The 21,529-nt window shown below is 40.7% G+C and overlaps 3 protein-coding genes across 4 annotated transcripts in view; 1 reads left to right on the top strand and 2 right to left on the bottom strand.

Moving 5' to 3' along the window:
* Positions 1–336: 336 nt before the first annotated feature.
* On the bottom strand, positions 337–4,173 carry tor2a (torsin family 2, member A). The gene is made up of 5 exons (XM_034118751.1): positions 4,013–4,173; positions 3,049–3,314; positions 2,710–2,885; positions 2,094–2,221; positions 337–1,117 (listed from the first exon to the last, which is right to left on the bottom strand). Exons 1-5 carry the CDS (start codon positions 4,134–4,136, stop codon positions 873–875), a joined length of 939 nt encoding a protein of 312 aa, XP_033974642.1. The 5' UTR covers positions 4,137–4,173; the 3' UTR covers positions 337–872.
* Positions 4,174–5,677: 1,504 nt separating this feature from the next.
* sh2d3cb (SH2 domain containing 3Cb) overlaps positions 5,678–21,529 on the bottom strand; it is a 50,337-nt gene continuing 34,485 nt past the window's right edge. For both annotated transcript variants that reach the window (XM_034117750.1, XM_034117751.1), the window contains 6 exons: positions 12,458–12,924; positions 12,182–12,297; positions 10,643–10,814; positions 7,921–8,032; positions 7,270–7,476; positions 5,678–6,529 (listed from right to left, as the gene is read on the bottom strand). In XM_034117750.1, coding sequence (XP_033973641.1) covers positions 6,360–6,529; positions 7,270–7,476; positions 7,921–8,032; positions 10,643–10,814; positions 12,182–12,297; positions 12,458–12,924 — 1,244 coding nt within the window. In that variant the 3' untranslated portion in view covers positions 5,678–6,359. The remainder of the gene's footprint in view (positions 6,530–7,269; positions 7,477–7,920; positions 8,033–10,642; positions 10,815–12,181; positions 12,298–12,457; positions 12,925–21,529) is intronic.
* LOC117472514 (UDP-glucuronosyltransferase 2B31-like) lies at positions 14,932–21,272 on the top strand. The gene is made up of 2 exons (XM_034117755.1): positions 14,932–15,419; positions 19,248–21,272. Exon 2 carries the CDS (start codon positions 19,262–19,264, stop codon positions 20,840–20,842), a length of 1,581 nt encoding a protein of 526 aa, XP_033973646.1. The 5' UTR covers positions 14,932–15,419; positions 19,248–19,261; the 3' UTR covers positions 20,843–21,272.

Genomic DNA, 21,529 nt, shown 5'->3' with positions numbered 1-21,529 from the left:
GACATGACACTCTTAATTCCAGATGGAGGAAATCCAATCTGAATGACATTTATTAAAAAGCAGCTGCTATTTCAATGATAATGTGTTCTTATTTAAGGTAATATATTGGTGGATAACCTTATAGTTATTGTATATTTCTAATAACATGTATTAGATTTGGTTCAGCACCAATGATAGCTAAAACATTTTCTGAACATATTGCCTAAAACTCTGGTTTTGAATTTGTCTCATGGAATTGCATCTCACATGCAAAGTGAGTTGTAGTAATCAAAGTAGTAGAGTAGTAAGTAGTAAATTGTCTCAGCTCATGAAAATATATTTTCCATAACACATTAAAACATTCAGAAGTTTTTAATTTAACAACCGTTTTCTGAGCCTTTTGATCCATTTTAGTAAAACTCCCAGAAGGCACTTAGTCTCCAGCTGCTGTGGGGGGATCCTGCAGGGGAAGTGGGAGTGAAATGTGTGCTCTGTATAAAAGTGAAAGGAGGGCATTGGTAAAAGTTAAATAAATACTGAATAAATAGTCTTTAAGACATAACTGATGTTAACCCAACTGCAGCTGAAACCTGGACCACCTTTAGAGTTCATCAATTAAAGGAATTGTTTGAGGTAGAGCGTGGCAGAAATCCTGGTTTTGACACTGAATAATGTTCAGAGTTTGACGTGTACCAACGACGCTTTCTAGGAACCTTAGCATGCTTTGAATACAGGAAGCTGTGATTTAAATTCCCCTGTGCAGGAGGACTCCTCGATGCTGCTCCGGAGACGCTGCTCTGACCTCCATGTGAGGGACAGACTCTGTTCTTCTTCACTGACTCACCTCAAAGCCTTTCGCTCCTTAGAAATCAACAATCAGATTGCACCTTGGCTCACAGAAAGAGGTTGATTTTGGCGGGGACTGCCTTACAGCCGGTGGTGGAGAAGTACTGTCCCTGGGCGGGGGTGTAGAGCATGTCGCCCCCTACTGCCTCCACCACGTCCGTGCGGCCGCAGCTGCCCCGCTGGCAGAGCTGCGAGCGGACGCAGCGCTCCACGTGGCGTCGGCTCAGCGGCAGGAAGGGGACGAAGCTGGTGATGAGCTTCTGCTGGATCACGCTGGACTGGAAGAAGCCGCCTGGAGAGAGAAGCTCACTTTAGTTTCCTTCAACTGACAGACACCTAGCGTGGTTCAGGAGAGCCCTTTTCCACTGGAATTAATTCCGTTCTAGTTCTGTGCTGGGGCTAGTCTGGTCAGCAGCTTTTTCAACTTGTGATACACTTAAAGAGGCCCCCTTCCCTATGCTGTAATTTGTAGGTATTTTGTGCATGTAAATGGTCTGCAAAGGCTAAAATCCCAAACTTCCCTCCAGAGGGAATTCTCTCTCCCCCACACTGAAAATCTCTCACAATAACAAAAGTGGCAGACTACTTAGACTACAACTTAAGGTACTATTAAACTTAAGAAGGTAGATTGAATTGCAAGAAATCATTTATACTGATTTCAGAGAGACGTGGCTACAACCTCAACCCGCATATAGCTTAGCGTGTCCTCGCGCCAGCTGCCGCATGAAACTAGTCCCTCACTCTGACTGGTCCACCAGTGCCTTTGTCGCTTTAATTAATATTTGTACAGTTCGGTAAAAGAGAATGAACGGGAGATTTAGCGAGAAAAGCTAAAATAAAGGATAGTGTCATGTGAAGTTTCGCTCTTCCTCCATGGATGATGTTAGCATAGCAAACCCAAGCCAGTCTGACTAATCGATAGCAAGATTTAGAGGATACAAACAAAATGATTCTTGTATTATTTTTGGCGTGACGTAACAGGATATTAACCGGGAAACCTATGGAATATGAATTATTCACCATAAATTGCTTTTGTATAAGTAGGTAGTAAGGACTTGTTGCCATTACAATGATAACAAAGGGGTTGTGACTCAAAGTATGGTAAGAACTGCCTCTTGGAAAAAGGGTATCAGTGTTTCCAACATTTAGCTCATTATTGTGCATTCCACTGAGAAGGCTTCTTATTAGGATACACATTTACATATAGCAACTCTTCAGTCCGTATACCTCTCTGAATATTTTACAGTTAAATATCAAAGGACACTCACTTGTTGTGCTGTTGTAGACCGCCTGTGCGATGGCTTCCTGCAGGTGGTCCAGCTGGATGTCCTCCCTCTCCTGCCCCGCCTGCCGGTTCTCTAAAGCCACTCTGTTAATCACCTCCTCTCCGCTGGTCCTGCGGGGAACACACACATAACACACTGAGTCACAAACATTTTTCACGTTTTATAATTAGGGAACTATTTTCCGTTGGAAGTCATAGGACATTTTAACAGCTCGTCTCTCTCATGGAGGTGACAGTTCAGTCACTGTGAACTCTTATTTCTGTAGTCCATCATTATCAGATGTAATCAGATCAATAGTATTTTTTCATTTGCATGTGTTTTGGCACATTTGTGTTTTTATATTTACATTGTTTTTTAAGTGCAGTGCATTTCTCCTAAGGAAGTGTTTTTTGGCTGTAGTAACACATGCACCTGTCGGCCGCCGTACATTTAACCTTGAACAGTAGTCTGTTTAAAATAAATGAAAATAAATATATCCTCATGCATTCATTTTTCCTTCTATAACAAACTTGCACTGAACAGTGACTTCTGTGTACTGTTACACCCCCGTGTGTGTGTGTGTGTGTGTGTGTGTGTGTGTGTGTGTGTGTGTGTGTACCCGATGAAGACGTAGATGGCCTTCCGGTAGTTCGTGCGAAACACAACGTGGGAGGGACCAAGGAAAGGCTCCAAAACATCGATGAGACCTGGAGGCATCTTCTCCATCTCGTCAAAAAAGAAGACGGAGCGAGCACACTCCGTCAGGTTCCCCTGCACCCAACTCTTCAACTCCTCCTGCAAACAATTAATCATGATTAATCACAGATCATTATTGTGATTAACGCCATTGCATTCTTTAATCAATTCCCACCACTAATAAAGACACACCTAATTGTTTCTTATCTTTGATTATACTCATGATGATGAGATCAAGATTAACACTGCCTAATGACCATACCCTGTATTCCTTGACTCGGTCAGGTAAGGGGAAGTGCAGCGTGGGAACAAACTGATGGACGTACGGGCTGCTCATCGCAGAGCTGTACAGATGATTTCCCAGCATGGAGCTGACCATGGTCTTCCCCGTCCCAGAGGAGCCATGGAAAGACAGCACCAGGGGCCGCTCGGGGCTTTTATTCTGAAGGAACTTCGCCACCTCCTCTGACACTATGTCCTGAGCCAGATGTTGTCCATAAACATTCTTGTAAAGGTCCCACTCCAGATCTGAAATGAAGGGAATAAAGATTTTTTTCATGTTATTGTTAAATTATTGGTTAAGTTAATCTCAACACTTATTTGTCTTTACCCGGAGCTAAAAGACCTTTAAAGACAGGAAAACACTACTACATTGACTTTTTGGGGGAATTCCTTATGGCTGATGATGTTAAATAAAATGACGATCCTTACGGCTTCTGTCCCATGAATTTGGTCATTTATAACCCTCTAAACAAAATCCAAAAAGATCATTTTCAAGCTCAGGATATCTGTTGCTTTGAATTGGACTTTGTATGTCTAGATTGCCAAATTGAATTAGATTTTCTCAACAAATACTGTTTAAGTGTCACATTTTCAACACTATAATAACACTATTCAGCTACAGATAAGACTTAGCTACTTGCAAAACAATGATTTGTTCCAATCTATTTAAACAGTATCTGCAATGTTAAATATGAGAGAACACATCCTGTGTTATGCTAGCTAGCATAACAGCTAACATGACTATAGTATAAGGTAGCTCTTCGTGACAACCTCAGTTCTTTTACAGTTTCAGTACACGAACAAAACATATAATGTATGACACAATTACTGTTGAAACAACCTCCCTATAGATACTTTACATGTTAAACTAAGCCAGCTGACTGACAGAAAGCAGCACCCGTTACTTAACCTGAGCAAGCTACGACATACATATCTGGTCTTACCTCTGATATGTGGCTTAAAGTCGCACTCACAGCTTTCTGATATGCTGCAGTAGACATTCTGATACCAAACACCAAAAACGGGGTTAAAAAGGTATAAAAGCAGCACAGATAGGATGGCCAACATTTTGGCTGCCTGCTGGCAGACAGGAAACCGGAATGGACCTTCTGATAACGACAACCGGTTAGTTTTGTAGTTTCTTAATTTCGAGGAAGCCGTCCAGAAACACGAACCAGAAATGACAGTAACGACTTCATTTCCCAGAAAGCATCTGGAACCGGTCGTATCGTGTGTTGGCCACGTTGGAGGATCACAGTCACAGTCCAGAATGCACAGCGGATAAACACAACATCTGGAAAGATAATCACTATACTTATCACTTTATGTGTAGCAGTATTTTATTACACAAGTGATATAACAAATATTATGTATGAGATGATGTTGGACATTATGGTAAAATGTTGAAGCGTTGTTGTAATATCAGATAAGCAATAAATAATTAAACCAGAAAATTAGACAGTTATTTTTATAATAAACTGTAATGTTTTATAGAAATAATGCACCCTAAAAATAAAACCTTATCGAAAAAGGTAATTTATACAGTAGAGGGTGCTATTAATGTAAAAATGATCTTTTATGGAGCCATAGTGTTGTTTAAAGGTCCCATGTCATGCTTTTCCGGTTATTACCCGTCCCCTTGTGTGTTAGCTTTTTATGCATGTAAACGGTCTGCAAAGTCACAAACCCTCAAAGTACACCCTGTAGCGAGTAAAACTCTAACACAGAAAATACCTGTCTATGCTGCCCCAGACCGCCTCGTTGGAGATTTTCTTTTTCCATTTTTTTCTTCCTGGCCATAGTGACGTAACGCCGACCAAATGGACCAATCCGCTGAGCTCCGCACACACACACACTCACTCAGCCTTATCTTTTCTCAGCCGCGGCTCCGCGGATCTCCGCACACAGGGGGTGTTTCTCAATCGCGAGTAAAGCTGCTGCAGAGCCACTATTTCAAGCATACTACGTCATCGAGTGCCGCCAAAGTACTGTTCCAATGTCCAGCATACTTGGAAATCTACCGAGCCCGGCGTACTTCGTTTGGAGAAATTTCGAGGCTGCACATGTGTAGACTCCGCGGTCTTAAAATCCCCACAATGCTTTGCGCACGGACCAATTTCCATAAATCTGTGGTGGAAAATGTAAGGCGGGGCCTCTCATATGACGCACACCTGCACACTTGCTAGCCTGTTCCATTCTTTGTTTTCCGGGGGGGGGGGGCAAAACAATATTTGCACCGGGGCCAATCACAACCTGGTTACGCCACTGGTCGAAACCAATGTGTTTTTGGAACATTGAACAATATAAATCTATTCTAGTAGACCTCAACAATGGAATTATGATCAGTAGAAATGGCCATGGTATGGGACCTTTAATGAATTTAATATATTCATTAAATTGGCCCGACTGGAAAAACTGATCTGAAAAACTTGGCCTGATTTTGGAAAGGTTGTTGTGATATATTCCCCTTGTGCTTTATTCCAAATACACACAAAATCTAGCAACAATACAGATCAATTTGCAACCTCAATTTCATCACCTCAAAGAACATTAAAAACCCCACATTTATTCTCACTTGTAACTGACAGACAATGTGACAGTATTAGCCAAACAGTGAGGTAAACATGTTTATTTACATTTCAGATAAATATTAGACATTATTAATAAGGTTATGGACATGATCTGTACCTGTGTACTGTGCGTGTGTGGTTAGAGTCAGTTCAATCACTTCCAATTCATATAGTGGTATTAAAAGAAGTAAGAGTAATGAGTAAGAAAAGGGAAGTTTAAACAAAAGAGTTGTGAACTGACCCTAGCACTGGTTACAATACCACTAATTACATCACATTATGTATTTACTTCACATTAGAATATCCTTATGATAAACACATGATGATGAACATAATATTGAAAATGGAGATAAAATGTTATTCTGTTATTGCGTTGTACAATATGACACACACTTTGTATGGTCTTTTTGTTAAGGAAGGTCCAGCCTTCAGGAAGACATAAAAACATTGCTATACATTAAGCTAACAGACCAAGGCACAGCCTCATTTCAGAAACTATTTACCATGACTTCCTGTTTCTTCTGCAGAAGAAAAGCAAAATAACTCGACACAGTTGCACATATTTACACTGATATATTCCCTTCACATTTTGGTTCTATACGGGCTAGATGAAGTTCTCTGGCTGGTAAATAAGCTGAATGGTAAATGAGAATAAAGTGATTTTGTAAGGACACAAAGCACTCATCCCGGATAAAACAGTTATTCAATAACAGGTCTGGGGTCAGCGTGGTCTGACAGGTGGCTCAAGCCTGTTGGACAAGGCGGTCAGCACCTGGTCAAACTTGGCGTATCGCAGAACTTGGCTCTCCTCGGCTCCCCTGCTCCCCCAAAGCAGCCTCATCTGGAAATCGGTCAGGAAGAGCTCCAGGACCTCCGCCTGACCCTGAAAACCTGCAATCAATCAAGAAGGGGTTACCATCAGTGGATCGACTGCAGAGTTCACAATTTGATTTCAATAACTGATTTTCTTAGTTTATAAGTTTTAACCTTATTTAGAAAATAAATACATTATTTTAATACTAAATTCAGGAGAAACACAACTTGGAAACAGACATCTCACTCCTCTGGCTGTGTAAATGTTTAATAAAAAAACTAAACAAAAAAACAGTACAGAGACAAGTTGAATTCAATTCAATTTATTTTGTCATCAGAGTTGACATAATTGTATTATTACGTTAAAAGCGATATAATTCAGTTAAATAAAAAGTATTAAAGGGGCTTTATTCTGCTCACTTTCAGGTCATATCAGTATGTAGTGTCTCTCCTGTGACATGTCTCCATGCTTTAATGTTCAACAAGCTCTTTATTTTTCTCATACTGCCTGTGCTGCAGCACCTCTTTTCACCCTCTGTCTGAAACCAGAGCCCAGTCTGCTCTGATTGGTTAGCTCTGTTGTGATTGGCCAACCGCGTGTCATGTACAATGTGTAAAAGTGCTAGCCAATAGAAATGTAACATAGTGATGTCACTATGTTGCATAAGGAAACTATATATTTTTTGTTATCACCACCATTAGCGACCAAAGTCAGAAAGTTCAAAGTCTTCAAAGTATTTGCAAAATGTCTGCTACTCAGCAATGTCTTGAATTCTGACAAGTTTTGATCAACAGCGCATCTCTCTCTACTCTCTTACCTTGTAGTTTGCTCTCAGCGTTGGAGCGGTAGATTCCCCCGAGCTGAGCGATGGTCCTCGCCGCCCCCAGGTGGAACATGACCACATCCACCCCGGCTTCCGCCACCTCCCACGGCTCTGTCCCCTCACCCACCGCCATGCTCTTCTCCAGCAGAGAAAGGAGGGGTAGGACGTGGGGGAAGCTGGTGTTGGACAGCGGACAGCTTTCTGGAGGACAGACATATACAGAGTTAACATTGCAAAAATCAGGCCACACAAAACATTTGCTGAAAAAAACTAGACTTTGCATTTTTTACTTCAAGGCTGGATTTTCCGGCTGTATCAAAAAGTCTACTGCTGCGCATGTGTATTGACAAACACTGGGAAACAAGATCATATTACTGCTGTATTAGCTGCACTGCACATGCTCCTTATAAAATACAGAATACAATTTCAAATTCTTCTCTTAGCCTTCAACGCCCTTAATGGTTTCCTTTTTGATAAAGCATATAGTTTGGGCTGGCTCAGGCTTACCTTCAACCAGCCCCTAGTAATGCTGTACACACTGTAAAGCCAGATCAGACAAATTTGTAATTTGTGACATTTGGGTATATAAATCATATTTCAATGATTGAATAATAGTACGTGTTTTTTGTTAAATGGGACCCCTACCTCTCCCGTCATTCAGACTCTTCATAAAGGGCCTTAGAGTTTTCTCGTAGAGAATAGCGCCCTCTGTGTGTCGCTGCCGTAACGCCGTCCAGGTCTGCTCCAGACGGCACACCTGAGAGACAGAAAAACGCCTCCATTAAAACCTGGTATCAGTGCATCCACATGCAGGGGAACCAAAGATTCAAACTGAGGACTGAGAAGTATCAAACTTAAAGGGGCCCTATTGTGCTTTTTGGGGGTTTCATCTTTCCTGTAGTGCGTTATAGGTTTGGTCTGCATTTCCCAAAGTTCACACCAGAGGGAGTTTCTCTCCCACACACTCTCTTCCTGCCTGATCAGTTGGATTGTAGTCCTTTGTTTACTTCGGTAACATAATGACATAACCAGTTAACACTTGTGCTTCTATTGGCTAGCGCTCCAACACATTGTACGTGATAAGCTAAGGGGCGGGACATATCAAAGCTGTTGATCACTCACAACAGAGCCGGCCAGCTAACCAATCAGAGCAGACTGGGCTCTGGTTTCAGACAGAGGGTGAAAAGAGGTGCTGCAGCACAGGCAGTATGAGAAAAATAAAGAGCTTTTTGACCATTAAAGCATGGAGACATGTCACAGGAGAGGCACAATATACACATATTAAACCTGCAAATGAGCATAATAGTACTATACTAGTGACATTTTCTGGATTGTCTGTGACAATCCAGAAACATTCTCTATGTTCCTTTCCTCTCAAGTAGTAGTAGTAGTAGTAGTAGTAGTCAAAATAATTCAAATGTTTGCCTTTTTAAACTCTAAAAAGGTTTAACTCTGTGAAAATGAGGTCGATTGACCATAAATGCCAAGAAGATAAGTACAACTTGTGGCAAAGAATTCAATTGGATTAAAAGGTATTTCTTTGGGTGATTTTATGCTATATTCTATACAAACAGGTCAAACCAGGACAAAAGATGCGAAGGAAAGACAACAGAAAAGTTAAGAAAAAGGACAGTTCAATATATCTAATTTAGCTCACACTGGTATTTGAGCGAAATTAAAAAGAATATCTTACTTCTATAGTGTTTTATAATAGTATAGTAGTATTTGGTACATAAAATGTGTTTGATGGTTAATCTCAAGGAAAAAAACCTTTGAACAGGGATTTTACATGTGATGCTAAGTATGATTTTAGTGAGAAAGTATAAGAAGGTTTTCAGTATTAAAAAGTATATATCTTCTTTTTTTTCTTTTGTTAGAAGTGTTAATTCTGACATGGGATAAGTGTATGTAATTTTGCACAACATTGCTATGTTATCTCAAAAAATGTTTTTGGGGGCATCATACAGCTCAGTGCACAATACAAGCTTGATTAAAAACACCTAATGACATATCCTATTACGGACAGTTACTTCCTCTGCTGCTATAAAGATAAGGGATCGTAGATAGCTAACTTGACATGAAGGACACAGTTAGGGTTAATAGGCAATCAAAAGTCATATTGCAGTATTATCAAAGTACAATGCTTTTTATTTGTTATCTCCAGTGGGTAACAAGTTATACTTCAGGTTATAAAACACATGGTTCTTGTCCTTTAGCCTAGGCTACTTTCAAACGTGTTTAAAAAAGAAGCTGCGACAGTGATACTGGTATCCCTGCATAGTTTTTGTCCCTAAAAAACCCAAATGCGGGCGAAAGAAACACATAGATACAGGGATTTATATTTGAATAGCAGGGAATTCTGTGTCCTGATAACAATCAACTTCACCTATAATGCCCCACAGATCAATAAAAAACAACAATATATCAACTAAAAAGGTGATTGACCCGCACTCTCAAGAGGACAGGGATTCTTTGATTTTATGAAGAAATCTGTGAAACTATGGTCTGCTACTCTTCTACCAGCTATTTTTACACTCTACCACACCACCAAATTACTCCATGGTTATCGTGCTAATCTCAAATCTTTATGTCCTATATATATTTTGCACTGTTGGAGGAGCCTGTGACCTAAGTACTTCATTATCTACACTGTAGCTAATGTGCAAATGACAATAAAGCCTTGAAACTTGAAACTATTTGCCTGTGTACCAACCATTTTTAAATGGTATTGTCGTTTTTGCCCACCAGGGAATATGTTTTCTGTTCCGTGAGCTATGGTGAGCTATAATGCTTTTTGGGGTTTTCCCTCTCCTGTAGTGTGTTATATAGGTTTTTGTGCATGTTAATGGTCTGCAAAGGCTAAAATTCCAAAGTTCCCACCATAGGTAGTTTCTCTCCTACACACTCCCCCCCACCCCCCCTGTCTCCATTGGACTCCTTTGTTTACTTCTGTAACATAGTGATGTCACTATGTAACACTAACGGTTCTATTGGCTAGTGCTCCAACACATTGTACATGATAGGCTAAGGGGCGGGACATCTGTAGGCAGTTCTGGTTCTGAAGCTCTGGTTTCAGACAGAGGGTGAAATGAAGTGCTGCAGCACAGGCAGTATGAGAAAAAAAAAGAAAAAATGAACATTAAAGCATGGAAACATGTCACAGTAGAGACACTAAATACAAATATGAACCTGTAAAGGAGCATACTAGGGACCCTTAAGAAATATTGCTAAGTATATGTACTCCACTGCGCTTTATGCTTAACAACGGCCCTTAACTGTTGTAAATCACTGTAACTTACAGCCTCTGATGGCTAATTGCTTGAATTGTTTTCCAGATGACTATCTAGGTTATATGATGTGTGTTTACCTGCGGTAGCTCTAAAGCTCTCATGACGGCGGTGAAGCCAAACATGTTGCCCATGGTGCTCTTGAGCTCAGCTGCTATTTGGATGATTTTATGCAGCAGGCCCGCCCTCTCCTCAGTCGTCCCTGTGCAGCCCAACACATCCACAGCCAACATGATGGACATGGTTTGCAACCTGCAGACAGGGGGAGTTTCTAACATTTAGTGAAAATCACATTAATATGGTCACATCAGCCATATTTCACCAGGGAGGAGCATGACACAAAATCATAAATTGCTTTGGGAGGTAAATATAGAGGTGGATGAAGTACTCCTTTTGTCTTCAAATACTCTATAACAAGTAAAGTCCTGAATGCAAAGTAAAGATACAGAAGTATTATTAGCTTAATGTATCGGATATCGAATACTGAGCCAATTTGAGATAGTTGGTAGAAATAGTAGTACAGTATTGCATAATTTCCTAAAAGCATACCACTATGAGTGTTAAATACATTTGGTGGTGTTAAAAATACATCAATTGCCTGCAAAATGCAGTGAAGTACACTTTTAAAGGTCCCCTATTATACTGTTTTTCATCAATATATTATAGGTCTCAGATATATACAAACATGTCTCTGAAGTGTTTGGCTCGTAATACCAAACAGATCATTGCAGCATCCCATAATCCCCTCTGTTTCAGCCCTGTTTCCAAAGTGCTGATTCCCTGTCTGTTACTTTAGATGAAAATAAGGAGCCACTCCCCACGCCCCTCAGAGATATTTGGTTACAAAGAACTCAATGGTGCTCGAGGAGGAGATTCAGGTGATAAGGTGGGGGGGGGTACCTTGGTTGGTGATTGGCTAATGGTTACATAAGCCAAAACATCGTTATGACATCATAAAGTGGCCAACATCTGATCAGCTCATTTTCAGACAGGTTTTTATATAAATGGATCAGGACAAAAAGAGAGAGAATCTTTGTTCCTGAAACTTTCAGAATCTCTTTTCACAGAGGGGACACATGGTGATGTAGAAGAGACATGAAAACGTGGATTTGGCATAATAGGTGACATTTAAAGAAGATTAAAAGATAAAGAACAAGTATGTCGAAATAGTGCTAAAGTATGGTTCTTGGGCAAATGGTGGTGTACCTTCCACCATTCCACCATATAATTAAGGGCTATACAATTGTTGGTTTAACAATGTAAGTCAATTGGAAAAAGTTTGGGCACAATAATGTTACAGGCTGACACATAAGTCGAAAATTTGCTTCAACGTCTGCCGCACTTCCTGGGGGCTTGACTTCCACAGAGTAGTGGCCTTTCACATATCCAATGTATCTGAAGGCCATGCTTGGGAAGGTTGCACCAAAGGGTGTTCAGTTGGTTGCAATCTGAAATCTCCCCACTAGATGCCACTATGTCTTGTACAAGTGTACTTAATGTTTACAGGCTCTTTCTATACTTGGTCAAATAGTATAGTGTATCCTCTGCTGGACCCAAGTACTTGTTGGATGAGGTTGACTGGAGAAAGAAGGGTCCAGGATTTATGAATCCTTACTCACCTCTCCAATAGATCCAGCCTCATCTGTTGGCCATGTGGCAACGTTAGAAACTCCATCCCTGAACTAACTCCCATCATCCTTTGCACCTCTGGAGTCACCTCCAGAATTCTTGCTACCTGCGAAAACACAGACAAATGTACACACTCCTGTATGAGGGTCATTTTTGGTTGGTGATTTATCTGAGAGCATCCTGTAAAACAGCTGCCTTCAACTCTTTTCATATTAAAATAGCAATGTTAGCCACTGTTGAACTAAAGTATTGATTTCCATCAGTACCATGCAGTCAGCCTTGGTGATATGTTTGGCCGCTGTCCTGGGGTCGACCTCCGACAGCAGCTCCTTCACCCTCCGCAGGATGCCCATCTCCAAAGGCTTATTCTCCTTAGGCATCAGTGACGACTGGTACCTGTTCGGTTTAAAAGAAGATACCGTCTCCACCGATGGCGAGAAGTAAAAGCCCCTGTCCTCGGCCCTCAGTGGATCAATGCCCAATGACCCTTCCTCCACCCGCAGCCTCTCCACGTAGCTCTGGGGGCCGGGGTACAGCTCGGTGTAGCAGCTTCCATCTTCATCAGTAGACAGGGGGTCCAGGTTCAGATGAGGTTGGGATCTGTCATTACACGGTGTGTTCAGGGTGCTGTTGGGAGAAAGCAGGGTTCCGGCAGTCTCAGAGCCCCTGGAGAGGGACGGGGATGGCGCCATGCTGGCTGCCCGGCTACTGCCAGGACTTCTAGTCTGTGGGGCTGGAGATAGAAGAAGAAGAGAGGAAAAGGAGGAATGATTATGAACTTGTACCAATGTGTGTGAGTCCAATGTTCAGCCTATCAAATTATAAGGTATCAGCAAGTTTAATAGGAAAGGATAAGTTTACTGGTTCTTATTTAAAAGGTGCAATATGTTGATCTGAGCCACCTGTTCCAAAACAACATGAACATTAAAGCTCCCATGTCATGCTTTTCCAGTTATTACCCGTCCCCTTGTGTGTTATGAAGGTTTTTGTGCATGTAAACGGTCTGCAGAGTCAAAAACCCTCAAAGTACACCCTGTAGCGAGTAAAACTCTAACACAGAAAATACCTGTCTATGCTGCCCCAGAACGCCTCGTTGGAGATTTCTCTTTTTCTTCCTGGGTACAGTGACGTGCCCATACCCAAATGGACCCATTGGTCCAAATGGACCAATCCGTGGAGCCGTTACGTGACGTCCGCGGAGCTGTTAGGTTAAGTCCGTGGATTGGCACACACACACACACACACACACACACACACACACACACACACACACACACACACACACACACACACAACACACACACACACACACACACACACACACACACACACACACACACACACACACACACACACACACACACACACACACACACACACACACACACACACACTCTTTTCTCAGCTGCAGCTCCGCCGATTTCTCCTCCCTGAGACGGTGGGACGCGGCGAGGCTGTGAGTCGGTGTGTGAGCACACACACAAACTCCCAGCCAGGCTGCGGGTGTGTGTGTGTGTGTGTGTTCGGGCTGGTTTTGGGCTGGGTTTCGCTGTGTCTCGCAGACGGCCAATGGGCTCACAGGGAGGGGGGGGGGGGCAGGAGCTCCAACAAGCCGTTTAGGACAGAGAGTGAATACACGTACTATACAGAGATGCTGTATGAGAAACCAATGTGAGTTTGGAACATTGCACAATATAAATCTATTCTAGTATACCTCAACAATGGAATTATGATCAGTAGAAATGGCCATGACATGGGACCTTTAAGCAATTCACTTCAATTGGGTTCATATAACATCAATCAAAGTGATCTGTTATTTTAATGCTTTTGAATAAGTTACAGGAGGGAAATAATTAAGAAAATGCTGTGAGTTAAATGAGGCACCACCAGTAACCTAGTCTTTACTCTACAGAGAGAGTTCAGAAGGAATGTTAGTTAAGTTTTGTAATATTATTAATACTATTTAATCAAATGTTTAGCTGGCTAACTGCAAAATTAACTGTTAGCTTTAGCCTACACTTTCGAATCATTGATAGTGTACACTACAGGCTATCATGGCTCATCACTATCATCTTTTACGTTATCATCCTCACTGATAAGCAAGGGGCACCACTTTTTCATGCATTTGTTTCATGTAGAAATAGAAAGCTCTTTTTCTTCAAACAACAATCATTTTAGTGTAGAGTGTCAGAATGGACAAATACATTCAGCTTTAAATGAAGCTGCATTGTAGTTCACATTTAGTCCAAGGGTAAAGTTTAAAGTCAACAAACAAGGTTATGTAGTTCATGTATTACCACACTGTTTGGTTACAGGCTAATAACCCAGATTGCATAACTTGACTAAAACTAATCTACTGTATGTACTGTATGTATGTTCATTCTTTCCAGATTTGCATTTTATTTTTGGGGATTTTTTGTTTCTTTTTTAACCGGTTTGTGCGGTTGTAAGGTTCTTTTGTTACTTATTTTTTTATCCAATACTTATTTTGAAACAGAAATAATAAAACACTTTGACTCTTAGTTGTATTTTATCTACACAATTCAATGTTTATTATTTCTTCCTCTGAGTTTTTCATTTTCTTCAAAGAGGCCCTATTATGCTTTTGTGGGCGTTTACCTTCCCTGTAGTGTGTTATGTAGGTTTTTGTGCATGTTAATGGTCTGCAAAGGCTAAAATCCCAAAGTTCTATCCAGAGGGAGTTTCTCTCCCACACACTCCCCCCCTGCCTGAAACACCTCCATTGTAGTCCTTCCAGTAGAGTCCCAGGAGAGGCACCAAAAACAATTATGGAACATGAAAATGAGCATGATAGGGCCCCTTTAATCATAAAATGACTAATGAATTCTGCAGACAAAAAGAAAGGCATAATCGAGGTACTTCGAGGTAATCGCCAAAAATGCAGTGTTTACAGAATGGATACGGTGTAGGAAACACAGTTTAATTTAGTTTATCATATTTATTTGCCCTCCACAGAGTTATCTCAGAACTACATCTTTAAGGTCAAAGTCTGAGTTTGTTACGTGAGACTGCCGTAGATTTAGCTCTCCTTTGTGTAACTAAACTGCTACTGGAGCACACCACACACTCTGAACTTTAGTCCTGTTCAGTGCCCACACCCTCCGAGCTGCAGTATCTCACAGAGCTGGAGAACAGTCGGCCATCCGTTTGCTTTGAAGGAGGAACGCACAAACAAGCTCGTGAACTCCGTTGACCGGGACGCTCTCGGTAAGTGTTTGGGGCTAGAATAGGTATATTACTTTTTGCTAATGATTTCAGTACGTTTTCATTTGTGTGTAGCATGGTGTGAGTATTACTGTGATGTATATGGGCTTGCAAAGAGTAAACCCTGAGTACTAGCAGATGAATGCTACGGTCAGGTACAAAGACTTCCAGATGTTTTCTATTGACAGCAGTTAGAATGCTTTGAACAACATACCTTGAACTATAGTATTTTTAAGGTTTAGCTTATAAAACATGAAAGACAATCTAAGTTTATAGTTATAGATGAGCAGTCGAAGCAACGGGAAAGCACAATGAGACCCAGAGTCAAATAACTTAGTGTTCTTAGTACTTGTATTTAAAACAGATGCCTATCAGCTAGGGATGCTCCGATCGATCGGTCACCGATCGAGATCTGCCAATACTCACTCTCTACCGATCGATCGGTGCTCTCTAAACATGCCGATCGCGAGGGCCGATCGCATGACGTAAAATACATGACACTTTTCTCTGTACGCGGCAAAACAAGCTCGCCAAAATGGTTTCACCGGTCTGGCATTATTTTAAGGTGTCCGAAAAAGACAGTAAAATAGCGGTATGCAACGTGTGTGTGAAGCAGAGATCCTGCAGCTCCACCCGCTGTGATGGGCGGGTGGAGCTATTTTATCTACCTCTGGAACAAGCTAAACTAGTTATAAATATGTTTATTCTTCACTGTCGGCCTCACACATTACTGGATCAGCGAGCTGCATGAGACGATACTGACGGGCTGTCAGGAGAGGGAGAGCGGGGGAGAGAGAGAGGGAGAGAGAGGAAAAGAGAGCTTGCTCATTTCTCCCGTGTTATTATCCAAAGTGAATGTAAACTTGAATAATATACATAATTTGAATGTAATAATTAAGTTGATTGTTGTTTGTGGAAGCTCCAGTGAATGAGCCCCATTAACTGAGTTTTAAACATCACTTTAAATGGAAGATTTAAAGTGATGTTTAAATCTTCCATTTAGGCCCCGCCCACTCGATCGGATCGGCGATCGGTATCGGCAGATACTGATTCCGGCGATCGGCGATCGGCCCCAAAATTGGCGATCGGAGCATCCCTACTATCAGCTCTTGCAATTGTCTCACGTTTCCTGTTGGCAGTAATGTCAGAGTCAGGACCTTTTCTTTCCTTATGCAGAGCGCGTACTTTTTTATTTATAACAAGTCGTATTGGGCCTTTAAATGAATTGCACTAAACTCTCCGTTCTTCAATAGTAATGAAAAGTTGTATTGTTGCTATAAAGAGCACACATCATAAAGTGTAAGCCTTTACTCATATATAATTTTGTATTTTTATAATCAAATGTACCATATTTATATGCCATTATTATTATTTGTTTTTATTATATTTTATTATTATTATTACTATTATTATTATTACTATTATTATTATTATTATTATTATTATTATTATTATTATTATTATTATTATTATTATTATTATTATTATTATTATTATTATTATTATTATTATTATCAGTAGTAGTACACAAGTATGGTCATTGAGACAAATGAAACTGAAAAAAATAATTACTAATATTATTATAAATCTAACAGTTGTGCTTCTTTGCAACATAATGCAATAAGCTTGATTGACATTTGTCCTTGTAAGTACAAAAGGCAGCTGCTTTTATATACCGTTCCTAGTTTAAAACCTATTATTACTGACACACAAAGCTGTGAAACCTGAGAGAGAGAGAACATTTACCACATCAAAACAGCTTTTGTAAAACTCCTGGGAATAAGCGGCAGGAATTCCCACACATTGTGCCTGTGTTGTATAATCAGGGAATCAGGACGTTATGTAAGATTTGAAGCAGTGTGCTTCAGTTTGCTGCAAATCCTTCATAGAAAGCCTTGTAGTGGTGTGCTTCAGCTTTGTTTTTTCTGCACTTCTGAAACTACTAAAAAACACACTGTGCTCTTAGATAGATAGATAGAATTGGAGGGATGAAACCCTCTTTAATGGTCACACATGTTCATGCACACAGCACACACAGTGAAATGTGTTCTCTGCTGTTTACCCATCCTAGTATTAGGAGCAGTGGGCAGCTATTGTACAGCGCCCGGGGAGCAATGGGGAGTGGGGGGGTGGGGGGATGTCCGGTGCCTTGCTCAAGGGCACCACGGTAGGGCTCAGGAGGTGAACTGGGACCTCTCCAAGTACCAGTCCACACTCCATAACTTAACTGTTAGTGTTGTTGATCCTCAGAGCTGGAAAAGGTTGCCGTTGTGTCAATAATCATGTTTACTTGAGCTGGCAAGACTTAGAATGCAGTTGGCTTTTAGCTTAATCGATTAAAATTAGAAATTGATGATTGAAAATAAATAAGTGGTTAAGCATTTGCATATTCATTTGCAGAGGGGCAAGGTTGCTGCTGCCCCTGCCTGCGAAGGTCCGTGTGAACCTGTGTGGACATCTAAAATGGTGATAAACACATGCCATCTGTGCATTCGTGGACTCATCCACATATCTTTGTTAAAGTGGACCTATCATGCTATATTATAATAATATAGTGTAGGACCATACCTATATAAGGCATATTTTTTCAAAATACCAAACAGATCATGCATTTTAGCCATGCCTCATTTCGCTCATCCCCTGTTTTTGCAAGGGCTGATTCTGTGAGAACAGCACCACCTACAGGCCTGGCATATGTACTACATTGTCTCCAGCGCTTTCGAACGGCAATGGCCGTGGCTGTCTCCTCCTGATTGGTGGAGTTGGCCCAATAGCCGTAGCGCCACTTCTGTGACGTCATTGAAGTGTTCAAATCTGGATCAGTTTTTATCAGATCCGTTGCAGCCCCTTTTTTAGAGATTTGGGTATGGAGGAAAATAGAGAGGGTTGTGTTTTCTGACACTTGGTGAGTTCCCTGGAACACCGGGGACACATATTCATGTATAAAAGACGTACAAAAGTGCATTTTGCATGATAGGTCCCCTTTAATATAATAAAAATGACTATAACTTTATTTTCCAACCCTATATATTATGCTTGTTTTTTCATGCAGTTGTGAATTCAGATACTTTCTGATATTTTCCACTAATACAAATGTAACTAATCAGATGTACAGCCTTGAAGAAAGCATGTGCTATATGACAGATTTTAAGTTTGTACTTCCTGTTTAAAAACGTTTTCCTACATTTTACAGGGGTAATTGAAAACATATTTTTACACAAGACATTTATGTTGTAATCTTTGACCAGTTTTGTATCAAAATCTTATAATTGAATGCCCCTTTCCCTTTGACTAAATCATCAGAGCCTTTAATTGTCAAACAAACACAAGAACAAGGTGCCCTTTTGCAAACTGAAATGTCCCAACAATTAGTTGGAAATAAGTGAGGTTAAAAAAAAACCTTACACACACATATGCCAAATTTACAGTAATTATCTTGTTATTTTTGAAGTTTCTCCGAATTGTAGCTAAAATAACCAAGTCAATTGAGCCTGTTGTCTGGAAGCTAGATTACTCACAACTCCTACTTTGCTTAGCAGCTTTGATGATGACACTGCTTGCAGTCTCTTAAAGATCCTTAACCTTGTAACAAATATTGTACATCTTTATCCAACCAATATCTTATATACAGTTTTAGTTCATCATTAGGTTCAGAACCTCTGTAACATGGTAAGTCGTGTCCTCTTATAAACCACTAGCCATAGTTCGCAAATTAGCTCAGAAACCAGATTTATGTTCAATTATTTGTTAAGCTGAAGCATAAGTTGGATATTCAGAAATGCAAAGCCTTTTGAAATCTGGAAGATCTAACATTATCACATCTCTTGTCAGATTTTCTTTCAGAGATGTACCGACCAATCTTGACGGCACTTGCAGTGCTGCTCTGCTCTTCACCCTTGGTCAATTCAGGGAAAATCTTGGTTGTCCCTGTGGATGGAAGCCATTGGATCAACATGAAAGTCCTCGTCGAAGAGCTTCACTCCAGAGGTCACGAAATCACAGTTATACGGCCATCAGACAGCTGGTACATCAAGACAGAGTCCCCTTACTACAAGTCCATCACAATAAATTCTGCTGCTGGCTTTGATGAAGAAGGCTTTGGGATATTTGTAACCAAAATGCTGAGCATGCGTCGGGAAGGTGCTTCACTTTGGGCGCGTTTATCCCTGGAGTATGAACTGGTGGAACAGTTCTATCAGATGAACTTGCAAATGCTTGCAATGGTAGGGGAGATGTTTGAGAATACCCAACTGATGCAGAGCCTGAATGATGCCAAGTATGAATTAGTTCTGACAGACCCTGCGATCGGTACAGGGGTGCTTATTGGTCATCGTTTGGGTCTTCCACTTGTCCTCAATGTGAGGTGGACTGTTCAGGGTGAGGCACATCATGCAATTGCACCTTCCCCCTTTTCATATGTCCCAATACCAGGGGCAGAGCTGACTGACAAGATGAATTTCCTCCAGCGGGTTAAGAACTTAACATACTTTTTCTATATTTGTTTTCAAACTTGGTATGTAACAGATTCCAGCTACAAACAATTTATCCAGCGTTACTTTGGAAATGATGTTCATTACATGGACCTTTTTCAGGCAGCGGACATCTGGCTAATGAGGAACGATTTTACCTTTGAGTTTCCAAGACCCACAATGCCAAACATTGTCTACATGTCAGGATTTCAGTGCAAACCCTCCAAGCCCCTGTCTAAAGAATTAGAAGACTTTGTCCAGAGCTCTGGTGAACATGGTGTTATCGTTATGACTTTGGGAACCCTGGTGGCAAAACTTCCTGAGGACATTACTGAGGACATTGCTGCTGCTTTTGCCCAACTTCCTCAGAAGGTGATCTGGAGGCACAAAGGCAAAAGACCATCAACCCTCGGCAACAACACCTTACTTTTGGAATGGTTACCTCAAAACGACCTCCTGGGTCACCCCAAGACCAAATTGTTTGTGGCCCACGGAGGCACCAATGGACTCCAGGAGGCCATCTACCACGGTGTACCCCTTGTGGGCCTGCCCCTCATGTTTGACCAGCCTGACAACTTCTTCAGGATGAAAGCAAGAGGTGTGGCCCAAGTCCTGGACATTGCAACTGTAAACAAAGACAACTTCCTGGAGGTGCTGAAGGAGGTACTCTATGACCCAACCTACAGGGAGAAGATGAGGGTGCTGTCTAACCTGCACAGAGACCAGCCCATGAAACCACTGGACAAGGCCATGTTCTGGATCGAGTTTGTGATGAGGAACAAGGGAGCAGCACATCTTAGGACAGAGTCTTACAAGATGTCCAAGATCCAGTACCATTCGATCGATGTGGTGGCCTTTTTGCTTGCAGTCGTTTTTCTAGTTTTTGCAGTTTTTATTTATGCAATGAAGGTTTTGTGGCAAATATTTTTTTCCAGAAACAAAGTCAAAAAGGAATGATTAATGTGCTGCAGGATGTTTGTCTGACAATATTTTTTTAAATTTGGGAAGTCTGTTTCTCAGTGTTTAGTACTAGAAGTCTAACCTGAATTATGCCAAAGAAGTTATGTTAACGTGATTTTTTCGTTCGATTGTCTGCACAGATTATTTGAAATAATTCTTGCAGGTTTTTTTAAAATACAAAAATGTTTTTTATAAACTACTGCATTTTTTAAATTAAATTAAATGATATAAGACTATATTTATAAAAACGTTCATATTTTAATTTTTTTGTCTATCATCTGGGGCTGGGCAATGATTTAATATTCCTCATGAGTTTTAGTAATGATCCAATGTTTTAATGTAAATTGTTCAAATCAATTCATGTTTTCAAAATCATGATTTCAGGCTGTAAATAAAAACTGGCAAAAAAAAATGTATTGAATTTCTATTTTACACATATTACAGGTTTGGTCCGATGTATTGCACAGAAGTGAAATATAACTTTACAAAGGATTAGTTATTTTATATGTACTTTTCCTTACTTGATTTTAATCAATGAATCATCACACGCCACCACTCTGGAAATATATAAATATATAAATAAATTACATCCTAGCTTCTTCATCGTTTGTGCATACATTATACCATGGGCGTAGGAAGCATCCTCAATGTGGGTTGGACAATTTAACAGGGGATGTGGGGGTC

The sequence above is a fragment of the Trematomus bernacchii genome, unplaced genomic scaffold, assembly GCF_902827165.1.
Source record: "Trematomus bernacchii unplaced genomic scaffold, fTreBer1.1, whole genome shotgun sequence".
Taxonomy (NCBI): domain Eukaryota; kingdom Metazoa; phylum Chordata; class Actinopteri; order Perciformes; family Nototheniidae; genus Trematomus; species Trematomus bernacchii.
Note: the sequence above shows the minus strand (reverse complement) of the source record. Positions and strands in the feature narration are given on the sequence as shown.

Bases quoted from the DNA above. Each gene is read 5' to 3' on its own strand.
- tor2a (XM_034118751.1), bottom strand. From the start codon at position 4,136: ATGTTGGCCATCCTATCTGTGCTGCTTTTATACCTTTTTAACCCCGTT. The intron at 2,222-2,709 runs GTACACACACAC...TGTTCCCCGCAG, and splicing joins GCCATCTACGTCTTCATCGG to GACCAGCGGAGAGGAGGTGA. The intron at 1,118-2,093 runs GTGAGTGTCCTT...TTCTCTCTCCAG, and splicing joins GGTCTACAACAGCACAACAA to GCGGCTTCTTCCAGTCCAGC.
- LOC117472514 (XM_034117755.1), top strand. From the start codon at position 19,262: ATGTACCGACCAATCTTGACGGCACTTGCAGTGCTGCTCTGCTCTTCA.